General features: G+C 38.1%; 1 protein-coding gene across 5 annotated transcripts in view; it reads left to right on the forward strand.

The window, feature by feature from the left end:
• The window catches only part of GK5 (glycerol kinase 5), a 146,287-nt gene that overhangs the window by 48,846 nt on the left and 82,641 nt on the right, over positions 1 to 14,800 (forward strand). For all 5 annotated transcript variants that reach the window (XM_057316013.1, XM_026497173.4, XM_044383457.3 and 2 more), the window contains one exon: positions 11,118 to 11,212. In XM_057316013.1, coding sequence (XP_057171996.1) covers positions 11,118 to 11,212 — 95 coding nt within the window. The remainder of the gene's footprint in view (positions 1 to 11,117; positions 11,213 to 14,800) is intronic.

Raw genomic sequence — 14,800 nt, forward strand, 5'->3', positions numbered from 1 at the left:
TTAAAAAAAAAAAAGATACAAACTAAGACAGTCATATGTGTATGAATTATCTGATTCCCAAGAATAAAGAAAAGCTTCAAGATAGGAAGAACAGTTTATGTAGAGAGAAAAAAATACACTGGCATGGAAGGTAGTTGTAAAATTTGGAAAGTGGAACAACATGTACATATTATGGAGAAAAAAGAACAATGAGCCAATATTCTGGTGCCTGGCTAAGCTATCATTCATATTAAGTGGAAAAGGGACATTTCCTGGCTGTGCGGTATATATTTTCTGAGGAAATTACCTAAGGAGATACTCCAGCCAAAAAGAAATAGATCAAAGATCTCAACATGGAGAAAGCAAAGTGTATAAATAAGGTGTTTAAAAAAATAAAAATTGTGGGGCGCCTGGGTGGCACAGCGGTTAATCGTCTGCCTTCGGCTCAGGGCGTGATCCCGGCATTACGGGATCGAGCCCCACATCAGGCTCTTCCGCTATGAGCCTGCTTCTTCCTCTCCCACTCTCCCTGCTTGTGTTCCCTCTCTCGCTGGCTGTCTCTCTCTGTCGAATTAATAAATAAAATCTTTTAAAAAAAAGAATAAATAAAAAAATAAAAATTGTTTTTTTTCCTGGTAGCAGCCCAGAATTTGTTCTATTTTATTTGAACTGTTCTTATACCAAACTGATAAAAGATTTCTTACTGTAATGTAAAATCTTCATTTTTGTACATTAAGAACATAGTTTTGAATACCTCTTTAAGAGATTGAAATTATCTTAACACTAAAAAGAGCCCCTAATTAGGCTAGGTTTAAATATTTTATGTGTAATGTATGGTTGTTCTATAAAAGAAGGTAATGTGGGGTGCCTGGGTGGCTCAGTTGGTTAAGTATCCAACTCTTGATTTCTGTTCAGGTCATGATCTCAGGGTTGTAAGATCAAGCCCTGCTTGGAGCCCCACGTTGGCCTCCATGCTGGGCGTGGAGCCTGCTCAAGATTCTGCCTCTCTCCCTCTGCCCCTCCCCACCTAAAAAAAAGGGAAAGAAAGTAATGTTTCTGTTAAAAGTTTCAAAATGGTATTCTTTTCTTTTTTTCTTCTTCTTCCCAAAAGTGATTTTAATTCCATGATGTGTAACTTACGGGTTAAAGTGCTGGTCAAGAATAGACAAAAGAGTGCACGTTTTTTTTGTTCTTCATTCTTCTTTCTGTTCATTTATGTTTTCATTTCAAGGTCACCGAAATCCTTTTCTAAACACACACACACACACACACACACACACACACACACACACAAATCCTTTTCTCAGTGTCATATTTTGAAAAGAAATGGAGTGGAACATCTCAGGCTATTATGTAATATGGTTAGAAATAAATAGCAAAAACAGTATTTAAATGGTACTTCACCACATGGTGAAGTGTGTTTTCTTTTCTTTTTTTGTTTCCTTTATCCCACAGCTTTATCGAGATATAATTCACACGTAACACTGTGTAAGCTTAAGGTATGCAACACTTAGACTTGATACACATATATTCCAAAACAGTTATCACTAGAGCATCAGCTAATAGCTTCATCACATCACGTGATTACTGTTTCTTTTTTGTTTTGAGAACATTTAGCAACTCTCTTAGCAACTTTCAAGTATATGATACAGTATTATTAACTATAATCACTATACTGTATATTAGATCCTCAGACCTTAATCATCTTGTAATTGGAAGTTTGTACCCTTTGACCAACATCTCCCCACGTCCCCCACACCCCAACCCCAGGTAAGCGCCGCTCTACTGTCTGGTTCTGTGAGTCTGGCTTTTTTAGATTCCACATATAATTGAGATCATATTGTATTTGTCCTTCTCTTTATGACTTATTTCAAGGTTCGTTCATATTGTCACAGTGACAGGATTTTCTTCTTTCTCATGGCTGAATAATAATATTCCATTATATATTATATGTCATAATACATATTCTTTATCCACTTATCTGTTGACAGATACTTAGGTTGTTTCTTTGCTGTAAACACTGTGCTTTTTAATCCTCAAATAAGCTCTGTGAATCGAGTAGTCTTTTTATTTCCTGTTTCACAATGAGGTTATTGAGACCTAGAGAAGTTAAGTAGCTTGTCTAGGGTCACACAGCTACTGAAAGGTAAAGCTAGGTTTCAAGTCCAGGTCTATGTGAATATTTCATTGTAGTTCTTTCCTCCTGTGTTCTCTTGCCTCTATATGGAGTCTATGTAAAGTTTTGTCTCATTAAAGAGAATAATTGTTTCCCATGGCTAGCTTCCATAGAATAATCTCAGGAGAAACATTTTTTACGTAATGTGTATGACTTCTGGTCCCCTGGTTGTATGGCTAGGGGCTGACACCATGACTTTGGAGGTCCATTTCCCTAATTCTTTTTTTATTATTATTATGTTCAGTTAGCCCACATATAGTACACCATTAGTTTTTGATGTAGTGTTCAACGATTCATTAGTTGCGTATAACACCCAGTGCTCATCACAACATATGCCCTCCTTTATACCCATCACCCGGCTACCCCATTCCCCCACTCTCTCCCTTCTGAAACCCTCAGTTTGTTTTCCAGAGTCCTGAGTCTCTCATGGTTTATCTCCCTCTCTGAGTTCTTCCCCTTCAGACTTCCCTCCCTTGCTCTATGGTCCTCTGCCCTATTCCTTATGTTCCACATATGAGTGAAACCATATGATAATTGTCTTTCTCTGCTTGACTTATTTCACTTAGCGTAATCCCCTCCAGTTTGGATGGAACTGGAGGGGATTATGAAATGTCTTTTCTTAAGTAGCATAGAGCCAAGGAAAACTTCGAAACGTAATTTGATAGTCTCCAAAAAATATAGAAAATGTCTGTAATTCTGTAAAAACAGTACTTAGAGGAAAATGGTAGATGCTTATTAATAAGAAAAAGGAGAGAAGCATAATAAACTCCCCAGCCAAAACATATAAGGACATACAAATTATAACTGAGAAATAATAAAAAGTAAAATTGATAAATTAAATCTCTTTTAAAAATACCTGAGAATTGGTACTCTATGTATAAAGAGGTGAAAATTAGAACTGTTTTAACTTTTTATTTTCAAACAGTTTCAAACTTAAAATTGTAAAAACGGCACAAAAACTTTAGTACACCCTTTATCCCAGATTTGCTATTTATTATTATTATTTTTAAAGATTTTATTTATTCGACAGAGATAGAGACAGCCAGCAATAGAGGGAACACAAGCAGGGGGAGTGGGAGAGGAAGAAGCAGGCTCATAGCGGAAGAGCCTGATGTGGGGCTTGATCCCATAACGCCGGAATCACGCCCTGAGCCGAAGGCAGACGCTTAACCACTGTGCCACCCAGGCGCCCCAGATTTGCTATTTTTTAAAGATTTTATTTTATTTTTTTAATTAATCTCTACACCCAATGTGAGGCTTTAGTGTACAACCCCGACACCAAAAGTCTCACACCCTACTGACTGAGCCAGCCAGATGCCCCCCCAGGTTTGCTAATTTTTAACATTTTACCATGGTTGCTCTATCTACCTATGTACCATCCACCCATCTATCCTAGATACTGCAGGACAGATAGATAGCTATATCATTTTCTGTGGTCTTTGAGAGCAGATTGCATTCATCATACTCTTTTTCCTGTAGTATTTCATGGCGTATTTCCTAAAAACAAGAATATTCTCTTATCTAAAGTATGGTTATGAACTTGAGAAAAGTTAACATTGGATATAATACTTTTACCAGCTTTACAGTCCATATTCCAATTTTATCAGATGTCCCAGTAACATCCTTCATGGCAGTTCTTCCCCAGTACAAGATCCAGTGTGTCGTTGCTTATTGTGTAATTTCCTTTAATCTGGTGGCACTGCCTCACCTTTGTGTTTCATGCCATTGACATTTTTGAAAGACACAGGCCAGTTATTTTCGAGAATATCCTTCAGTTTGGGTTCTTATGAGTAGGTCCGTGTCATGTGGTTTTGGCTGAAGCCATACATAAATGATAACTGTATCCTTCTCGATATATACTTGGAGGTGCAGGGTGTCCATTAGTCCTGTTTTGATCCTGGTAAATTTTGTTCACATGCATAAGATGTTTTCCAGTTTCTCTACTGTTTTCACCTCTCTCTCTTTTGTAATAAATAGTATGTGGGAGATACTTTGAAAGTAGTCAGATATCCCATTTTTCCTCAAACTTCTCCTATCCCCTACATTTAGCATTCATTGATAATTCCTGCCTGTATCAGTCTTCATTCGATGGTTACAAAATGGTGTTTGCTAACTTTATTATCCCCTCCATGTTAATTAGTGAGCATTGTGTTGTGTAAAGAAGAGCTTTCCCTTCACCCCTTTTATTTACTTATTATCACTGTAAATTCATGGTTTCTTATTTCATTCAACAGGTTATAATTTTTATAGTTCTTACTTTCATGTTCAGTTTGTCCCAGATTTAACCAGTGCAAATCTCTTCAAACTGTCTTCTGTGTCTTTTAAATGTCCATATCTACCTATCTATCTTTTTTTTTCTTAGCACTTTCTTAGTTTCTGGCACAAGATGTTTTAAGCTCATCTTGTGTTTTTCCTCCTCCTACCCTGGAATTAGCTACTTTCCCAATGAGCCCTAATTCCTATGAGTGGGAAATGGTATTTAAAAATAATGATTGACACGATGCCTGGCTGGCTCAGTTGGTAGAGTGTGTGACTCTTGATCTCAGGGTCACGAGTTCCAGCCCCACACTGGGTGTGGAGCCTACTTTAAAAAATAATAATAAAATTATAAATAAATAAGTAAAAATAAAAACAGTGATTAGCAGCAGATTTCAGCAGAGCTAGAAGTGTGCGTGTATATGTGTTAAATTTTTTTTTTTAAGATTTGATTGATTTATTTGAGAGGGGTGGGGAGGAGCAGAGGGAGAGGGACAAACAGACTCCACACTGAGCTCGGAGCCCAACGTGGGGCTCAAATCTCACGACCCTGCGATCATGACCAGAGCCAAAATCAAGAGCTAACGCTTAACTGACTGAGCCACCCAGGTGCCCCAGGATGTGTTTAAAATTTTTGAAATTATATCATACCTCCAATTTCAGTTTAGCTCCTAAGCGTCTTTGCTTGGCTTTTTCTGTTCTATATCTTTATATCCCTTTTTCCACATCGAGAGCCCTGACTCCCGACATCATTAATATTACGTATTCGTTTACTCAATCTTAAAATATACACAAAAGAGCTTCAGAATTACTAGTCCCGTCCCACTACAACAAACAGTATTTGCTCAAGATTGTTTGCAGGTTTTTTCCTTTATATCAAGGGTGTGTGGTCAAAGTACACTATTCACAAGTTACTTCGATTAGTTCTTTTTCTCCCTTCAGTGATTTTATTAATTTGAAATAGATTGGGTTTGTTTGTTTTCTGTGATTGGGCTTGTTTGTTTTCTGTTATCATTCAGTTTTAGTTTTCCCCCTATCTGCATCCTTTTTAAAAACATTTTCAACTTATTTTTAATGTGGAATTTTAGTTTGATTCTCAACATCAAAAAAGATATGCTCAGAAAATTTGACTCTCTCACCTGTCCCTTCATCCTGTCTCCCTACATCTTGTATTCACTTTATTAGTTTTTGGTTTATCCTTCGTATGTCTTTTTGCAAAAACATTTAGGATAATGCATGTTTTTTTATATTCCCTAATTTCTTACATAAAAGATAAGCTATGTATGTTCTTTCGTACTTTGCCATCTTCACTTAAAAGTATATTCTGGGAATCACTTCTCATCAGTTCACAGAGATCTTCCTTCTTTTCACAGCTGCCCAGTATTCCACTATGTGTATGTACACAGTTTAGCCAGCCAATCTCCTGTACTGGGGCACTTAAGTTATTTCCAATATTTTGCAAATACAAATAGGGCTGCAGTGAATAACATCGTGGATATGGATTTTCGTATTGTTGGAGGTATGTCTTAACAATAAATTCCCAGAAGTGAGATTGCTACGTCAAAGGATAAATACATTGTAATTTTGTTAGACATTGCCAAATTCCTCTCTGTAGGAACCCTGTCATTTTGCATTTCTGCCAAAAATGTTTGATATTGTTTCTCTGTAGCTTCTTTCCTCACTGCATCTTTTACATCAGTGAAAGACCTGGTTGGGTGAATTGTGGAAGTTGGGGGCTGGAATAGCAGTCTTATGTATCATGAAGCTTTTGACCTTTTACACAGTATCATTTAAATGGCTCCCATATAAATGGAATCATATAAATGGATACTAGAATGAGTGGAATCATATAACCAGTTGAGAAGGTTTCTTTTACTCAACATAATGCCTTTGAAATTCATCCATGTTTTTGTATGTATCCGTTCATTCTATTGTATTACTCAGCAATTTTCTGTGTTATGAATATATCAGTTTGTTCATTCATTATCCGACTGAAGGACTTGTGGGCTGTTGTTTACAGTTCTGGGTGATTATAAACAAAGCCACTATATGAACATTATGTACAGGTTTTGGCATGAACATTAGATTTAATTTTTCTTTTTCTTTTTTTATCTTTAAAAATTTATTTATTTATTTATTTGAGAGAGAGAGAGAGGAGAAGCAGGCTCCCCGCTGAGCTGGGAGCCCAATGGAGGGCTTGATCCCTGGACTCTGGGACCATGACCTGAGCCAAAGGCAGATGCCTAACTGACTGAGCCACCCAGTCACCCCAGATTTCATTTTTCTAGGATAAATGCCTAAGAGTGGGATTGCTGGCTCATATAAACACAATATTATATGTGTTATATAAACATATACTGATGGGGCGCCTGGGTGGCTCAGTTGGTTAAGCGTCTGCCTTCAGCTCAGTTCATGATCCAAGGGTCCTGGGATCGAGCCCCACATTGGGCTGCCTGCTCAGTGGAGTGTCGTCTTCTCCCTCTCCCTCTATGTGCGCTCTCTCTCAAATAAATAAATCTTAAAAAAAAAAAAAAAAAAGACAGTAAAGGAAAGCAGAATTTCCCACCCCAAAATATAACTCTTTTAAATAAACAAACAAACAAACATACACACAAATAAGTATGAGTTTATCTTTGTAAAACACACAAAAAGAAAAACCCGCCAGGCTGTTTTTAAGAGTGGCCATACCATTTCATGTTCTCACCAACAATGTGTGTGTGTTTGTGTTGCTCCAGTGTTTGGTATTGTCAATTTTTGTTTTTTGTTTGGTTTTTACTTTTAGCCATTATACTAGGTGTGTAATGTTATCTTATTCTGTTTTAAATTTGCATTTCTGTAATGGTTAATGATATTAAACACCTTTTCATGTGCTTTTTTGCCATCTATATATCTTCTTTGGTGAAGTGTCTTCATATCTTTTGTGCAGTTTTTATTGGGTTTTCTTAGTTGAGTTTTAGAGTTCTTTTTTGATTTTGAATATAGGTCCTCTTTGGAATATATGACTTGCAAATATTTTCTTCTAGATTGTAGCATATGTTTTCATTTTTTAAGCAGTGTCCTTCGCAGAGTAAGTTTTTGAACTGGTAAAGTTTAATTTATTAGTTTTTTGTTCTGTGGATTATGCTTTGGGTATCATATCTAAGAACTCTTGGCCAAACCAGAGTCACACAGATTTTTCTCCCATGGTTTCATCTAAAAGTTTTATGGTTTATGTTTTACATTTAGATGTATAACAGTTTTGAATTAATTTTCTTAGAAGGTGTGAAGTTTAGGTCAAGGTTCTTTTTTTGTTTTTTTGCATATAGATTAACATTTCTTTTATACTATGTTAACAAACTCTCTTAATTCTCCTTCATCAGAGACTGTCTTTATTTCTGAGGGATATTTTTACTGGGATATAGAATTCTAGGTTGAGGGGAGCCTAGGTGGCTTCAGCTCACATCATGATCTCAGGTCCTGGGATTGAGCCCCACATCAGGCTCCCTGCTCAGTGCGGGGAGTCTGCTCCTCCCTCTCCCTCTGCCCCTACCCCCTCTTTCAAATAAATAAATAAAATAGAATTCTAGGTTGACATTTCTTTTGGTACTTAAAAAGATGTTCCACTGCCTTCAGACCTTCATAGTTTTGATGAGAAACCTCCAGTCATTTGAATGTTTGTTCCCCAATATATAATCTGGTTGCTTTTAAGACTTTCTCTTTGCCTTCAGGTTTTAATTTTCAGCTTTGTTATGATATGCCTGGGCATTACTTTCTTTATGTTTATCCAGTTGGGATTGTTCTGAACTTCTTGAATCTATAGATTTATATCTTTCATCCATTATGGGATGTTTACAGTCATTTTTTTCCTTCAGATAGTTTATCTGGACTGCATTCTTTGTCTTTTCCTTCTGGGATTTAAATCACAGAAATGTTAGACCATTTCTTGTTATCTCACAGATCCATGAAGTTCCGTTTTTTCTCTCTCTCTCTTCAATGCCTTTTCTCCTTCTTGTTCAGGTAGAGTGAAAAAATATCCAAAAAGCAAAATCCAGAGTAATCTCACTTTCTGTCCTGTAGAGAGACTCCTGAGGCCTGCTCCTCAGACCAGAAAAAGGGTTCTTCTCTAGAAACTCTTCAAATTTGCACCCAGTATACAGACCCAGGTATCAGGTTTTAGGCTCCCCCTGAGTCTAGGCCAGGAGATAATCGGAGAAAATAAAAACAGGAAACTCACCACTGGTTTGGTGTTACTTAGAGTTCCCTGACCAGCCTTATTCTTCTGAGTCCTCAGATAGCTTTTGCATACATTCCATCCAAGATCCTTAGCTGTTCAGTGGGAGAGATAGAGTGAAATCAGCTTACACTCAAAGATTTTCTCTATCAATAAGCTCATTTGAGATCAGTTTAAGTGGAAGATTATTTAGAGAAATTCTTTTTTTTAGATTTTATTTATTTATGTGACAGAGACAGCTAAAGAGGGAACACAAGCAAGGAGAGTGTGAGAGGGAGAAGCAGGCTTCCCACCAAGCAGGGAGCCCGATGTGGGGCTCAACCCCAGGACTCTGGGATCATGACCCGAGCCGAAGGCGGATGGGGTTAACGGCTGAGCCACCCAGGCGCCCCTAGAGAAATTCTTTAAGCAAGTATGGAACAACCAGTGAAGAATGTAAATAAACTAAATTCCCCCCCCCCATTTCTTCGCCTGTTGCCAAAAACTTTCCTCAAACCAGCCATCTTGTATGTTTTCCAAATTTCGATTTAAAAAATGTAGACATTTGGGCATGATTTTTTAAAAACATATAGATTCTAAAACCAATGTTATTTTTATTTTTTTTTAAGATTTATTTTATTTGAGAGAGAAAAAGAACATGCAAGTGGGGGGAGGAACAGAAGGAGAGTGAGAGAATCTCAAGCAGACTCTGTGCTGAGCGTGGAGCCCAGAACCTGTTGCAGGGCTCCATCTCACAACCTTGAGATCATAACCAAGAGTCTGACGCTTAACCAGCTGAGCCACCCAGGTGCCCTGAAAACCAATGTTATTTTTTTAATACTAGTTTTTGAAGTGCTAGAGATATTTTGACGTGTTACATGAACATTTTGACCAAACAAATGTGACTAATGGATCTGAGAATTCATTTTGGATAAAATTTGTAGTTATTATTGAACGATCCTTATTACCTTGAGTTTTAACATAGGTATTCCTTAAATTTCTTGTTTTTAATTAATTTTTCATTATAAGAATATAACAAAACATACAATTAAAATTAAGCCAATTTACTTAAGGCTGTAAAAAGCCATCAGTTTTTATTATGACTGATTCTTGAGCTGTATCATCTGATCTGTGCTGCCTGTCCTGCATGCTTATTCAGGAGTTACTTCACAAACAGGGCTATCCAAATGGTCAATGAAAAGGATTTCAGCTTCATTAGCTAATAGAGAAAACAAAATCAAACTGTCATGCAATACCTCCAAAATAGCTAAAATGAAAAACATAGTATCAGTTATTGGCAAGAATATGGCATAACTGGAATTTTCATACTGTTGTCAGGAGCCTTAATTTGGTATAACCACTTTGGAAAATGCTTTGGCAGTATCTTCTAAAGCTAGTACAAAATGCGTAGACCTTGGGACCAGTTCCATCCCTTGGTATATAGCTAACAGAAACATATACATATGTTCACGAAGAAGAATGTCTATGAGTGTTCAAAGTGGCCTATTTATATTAGCCAGAAACTAGAAACTAACCAAATGCATATGAGCTATAGAACAGTTTAATGAATTGTGTGTAGTCACACAGTAGAATATTATACAGGGCTAAGAATGAAGTGCAACTGTTTGTAACAACATGAGTGAATTTCACAAGCATTATGTTAAATGAAAGTTTGTATCTTGAGCTGGGTATCGGTTACCTGGGTGTATTCACACTGTGAAAAGTCATCACCATTATACACTTGGGATTTGTGCAGTTTTCTCTAAGTATGTTATATACTCCAGTAAAAATAGTATACTAAATTAACTAGATCTTGATTTTTTGTTTGTTTCTTAAAGATTGGCTTTTAGTATTATCTACTTATTGGTGGCCCCTTATTGAACTCATTAGTTGGAGTAGTTTTTCAGTTGATTCAGTAGAGAGGATCTTTTCATCAGAAAACTGGAATTGGTGTTATCTTCAGGAGGATAATTTATTTTAATACCAAAAAACACAGAGAATTTATTTTTAAACAGTCCAAATACCTTTATTTATTTTTAAAGATTTATTTATTTGAGAGAGAGATAGAGACATAGAGCATTCATGCGGTGGCAGGGGGGCGGGTTGCGGAGGGAGAGAGAGAGAATTTTAAGCAGATCCCCACTGAGCGTGGAGCCCATTGTGGGGCTCGATCCCCCGACCCTGAGATCATGACCTGAGCTGAAATCAAGAGTCAGATGCTCAACCGGCTGAGCCATCCAGGTGCCCTGTAAACAGCCCAAATATTTTTAAAAGAAGAAGTAAGATGTGCTGCATACAGAGCCCATCTAAGACCTTCCACGGGCCCCTAAACCTGAGCAGTGTGGAGCCCAGATAGTACTAGAGCAGATTGGCCTTTGTGGTGACCCTTTCATACTGTACTGGTAATAAATGTGAGTGCAGGTAAACACTGGTCATATAACATAAATCTGTTTGTCCCTCCCCAGCCCTTCTGTTTTGTATTAGGGGTTTTTAAATTATTTGGTTTTGTTTTTGCAGATCTTTTCACAGATGCTGCTGAGACTGAAAAAATGGCCAAAAGTTTAGAAGATTCTGAAGGAGTCTGTTTTGTTCCATCTTTTAGTGGATTGCAGGTATTTATTTTTAATTTATTTTTATTTTTTTTAGTCAATGGCAACTACAGACATTTCTCTCCTCACACCCACACTCAAAATTATGTACCTGGCACTCCCTCACCTGAAAATTTGGGCACTGAGCAGTATGAAGGTAAAGGTTCATTCTGAGGAGCTGTGACTTGGCACGAATTGCATGAAAAAGCACAGCAAATTCAGCCTAGAGTGCCACCCATGTGGAAATGAGAAGTTGGCAGGTTTAATATAGAACTTTTACATAAGATTTAGCATTACTTTATCAGAACCAAAAGTAGCCATTTCCCAGTGGGGAAAGATATATCCATATATTGGCATTTTTAACTTAGAAGAAGTGTCCCATTGAGAATTAAAAAAATAATGTTAAGATTACGCGCACGCACACACACACACACACACACACACAGACACACACGTGTACGGGTATGTTTTGCAGTTATTTATAAGCTTCATTAACTTTTTAAAAAATCAAAATTTCTTTTGGTTAACTGTTGTGGTGGAGTATTGGTTACTTTGCCTAACCAAAAAGTGAACCCAGTAAGAGACTTGGCTTTGTAATATTTAGCTTAGTATTTAGTTGAAAGACCTGTGATATTGCCTTTGATTTTAGCATACTGTTATAAAGACCTTTAAAATCTTTTCAGGTATACAAAATTCCTTTTTTTGGAAAGCTTATACTGTCCTTTTAATCCTCCTCTAATTATGTTTCCTTTCAGAAAATAAAAATTTTTCTTACTTTCAGTCCATCCCATACTCAGGCAATCATTTAAAAAAGCCCCAAATTTGAAAGTTTGGATAACACAATATAGAAGCTGATGAAAAGGATTAGATCAGGGTGTTTTAAATCTCTAAAAATACCATATTTCCAATCTAGACTTTTAATGGGCATTATTTTATATATCTGTAGTAATTTCCTTCTGTATACATTACCCTAAAGGACTAAAAGTTTATAAACGATATGATAGAGATTGCACTGTGTCCTCTTTAGGGTGATGTGAGGAAACTAGATGCATCCATCATAGGACAGGGGGTGAAGAATATTTGTTGGATTGAGGTTTCAGAAGGAAGCTTGAAATGAATAGCTGTCATCAACCAAGGTAGGGTTTAATTAGGCTACTGTGTATTCTTCCCTTTTTGAAATATATGCTGGGGGACTTAATAGTGACTTAATCTTGGCAGCTCTGTTTTTAACTTCTGCCTCAGTCCATATGCCTGTAAAAATAATATCAAATATAAAAAGTATTGCTAAAGCCCAGAAGATTAGACAAAACTCTCATAGATGTGGTTTTTAATTTCATGTTAATAAAAATGTCCCTATTCTGCCATGACTGCAGCCTGGCAATATGTGGGGTTTGAGAGGGGTGTGGGGGAGGGCTGCAGACCAAGTATTTCCCAATGTAGCATTGAAACAGCTCAGTGGAAACCGAAAGTTAATTCAGACAGTAGTGTGTTGATACTAAGCTGTTTGGAAAATAGGAGGGAGATCACTGATAAGCAGCCTATGTCAACAACTAAAGAAAATGAGGAATAGGGGAAATGGAGGGAAGGAAGGGTCAAGTATCTGTGATACTGCCTTTAATTTTGGAATATTGTTATAGCCATAGATAACAGGGGGCAAGGTATTAAAAGATCCCAATAGGCTCAATTTCTCAAGGGAGTCTGCTGAGAAAGGGGTATTGGGGGCACTTTGAGGAAAGTGGGAAGTCTAGGACAGCCACTTCAGAGAATAGCAAGGGGTGGGCTAGAGTGTGGGGGCCATAACCCGGCGGGGTGGCATCAGTTGGTGCAGCCATTGTGGCTTCACTCCCATAGGGCTTGTGGTTTGTGGGGGGAGATACTAATGGAGAGTATCCGTGACAGGCATCAGAGGCAGGAATCAGTGGCTACCTGCTTAACTTGAAAGTTACCGTGATGGTGGCAGTGACAGGATGGACAGGACTGTGAACCAGTGCCAGTCTTCCTGGAATGAGGAGTCATGCTCCAATGAGGGTTCTTAGGTTTGCAGGGAATAGCCTTGCTTATCCTACCCTTAGAGGAGCTGGTGGTTCACTGGTATTAGAGAGAAGTTGGCAACTGACTTTGTAGTTCTTAATGTTCTTTGTGATTTCTTCTCTGTGGGTCTACTTTTCTCATTACCAGCTCTGCTCTGTATTCTTTCTTCCTCATAATTTCTGCTTAATTGTCATTATTTTCCTCATACTTTCTGCTTCTCCATAATTTGGAAATACACACAACCTTCTTCCACTTTGCCTTTTAGCTTCAGTTCCCCCCGTTGATGGTCTTTTTCTGAGAAATCTGAGAATCTGACTGGAGCACCTGATCTTCTCAAGCTTTGGACTGATTTTAAGTTAGTCCTGTTCAGTCCCTATGGTTGTGGCCTTGGGTTGTGGGTCTGTGGATTTAAGCAGTTCCCTGGGATGGGATAGAGATGGGACCAGCAAGTACTGGGAATGCCATCTCTGGTTTTGTGAGTGACTGTGATCTCTGAGTCTCAGAAAGGTGAAGGGAGGTAAAATGTGATGTTGATGTGGTCCTGAGCAAACATGGGGGAAGGGAAGTGTCTCCTAACAGTAGATGCATAGTGGCCGAGAGTGGTCCTGGGAAGTTCTGTCATGTGTCGTTCTGATCCCTGTGATATGGAAGCTTAAAGGTCTTCCACTGGATAGCTATAACTGAAGCTATTTGCCCAGCGCAGAGCCAGGTTTGTTACAGCAACCACAAAATTAGTAGAGAGGACTTCTCAGAACTGGTTACAGTTTAGGAGAATTTATTTACAATAGAAGGAAGGATTCAGAAGGCAGATAGGGTTTTGAAGAAAGTCAGTAATGGGAAGGGTTTTGGTAAGAAATTATAGTAATACAAAATTGTAGTGAATTCTTACTCCATGTCAGGCACTGTTGTAAATGTCATGTATTATCTCATTTAATCCTCGGTAACTCAGTAAGGCAGAAGATACTCTTATCATCCCATTCCGAAGAGGAGGAAACAGATTTAGAGCTGTTAAATCACTTGCCTGGTCTCACACAGCTAGTGAGCAGCAGAGCTGGTTTCAGGGCCCAGGGGTTCTGATTCCAAAGTCCAGGTTCTTAACCACTGTTGTACTGGTTTATGGTATGGCATAAAATACGACACTGGGAATACAAAATAGATGCCAGAGAAGTTTGTGTTTAGGTTCACGGTTGACAAAGGACAAGAGGCGTTATCTATCCTGCAAGTCCCCAGCATATGAGGCTAAGATCCCAGTGGTGACAAGGGCCTATGGTGACAAGCAATCTTTGCCTTGGACAGGAGTCCGCTAGGTTAGCTTAGGCCTCCAACAAAACTTTACTGAGTCCTGCTGTTCCTGGTTGGTTGCTGATCTGGGAGGCTTACTCAATGGGATTGGCAGTGACAAATTGGAAGTTGGAGACTGTCTGTCCTGGCAAGGTGTGACCAGGCCCAAAGGACCTTGCCAGTGTTTTTCCTACCATATCATCCCGAGGACAGACTCACTTGGATTGACTAATACAAGGTCATTGTAACCAAAAAGAAATTTTTAGGTTTCTATGGAATTTATTACCCTTCAAATTGGCC

The sequence above is a fragment of the Ursus arctos genome, unplaced genomic scaffold (genome assembly GCF_023065955.2).
Source record: "Ursus arctos isolate Adak ecotype North America unplaced genomic scaffold, UrsArc2.0 scaffold_20, whole genome shotgun sequence".
Taxonomy (NCBI): Eukaryota; Metazoa; Chordata; class Mammalia; order Carnivora; family Ursidae; genus Ursus; species Ursus arctos.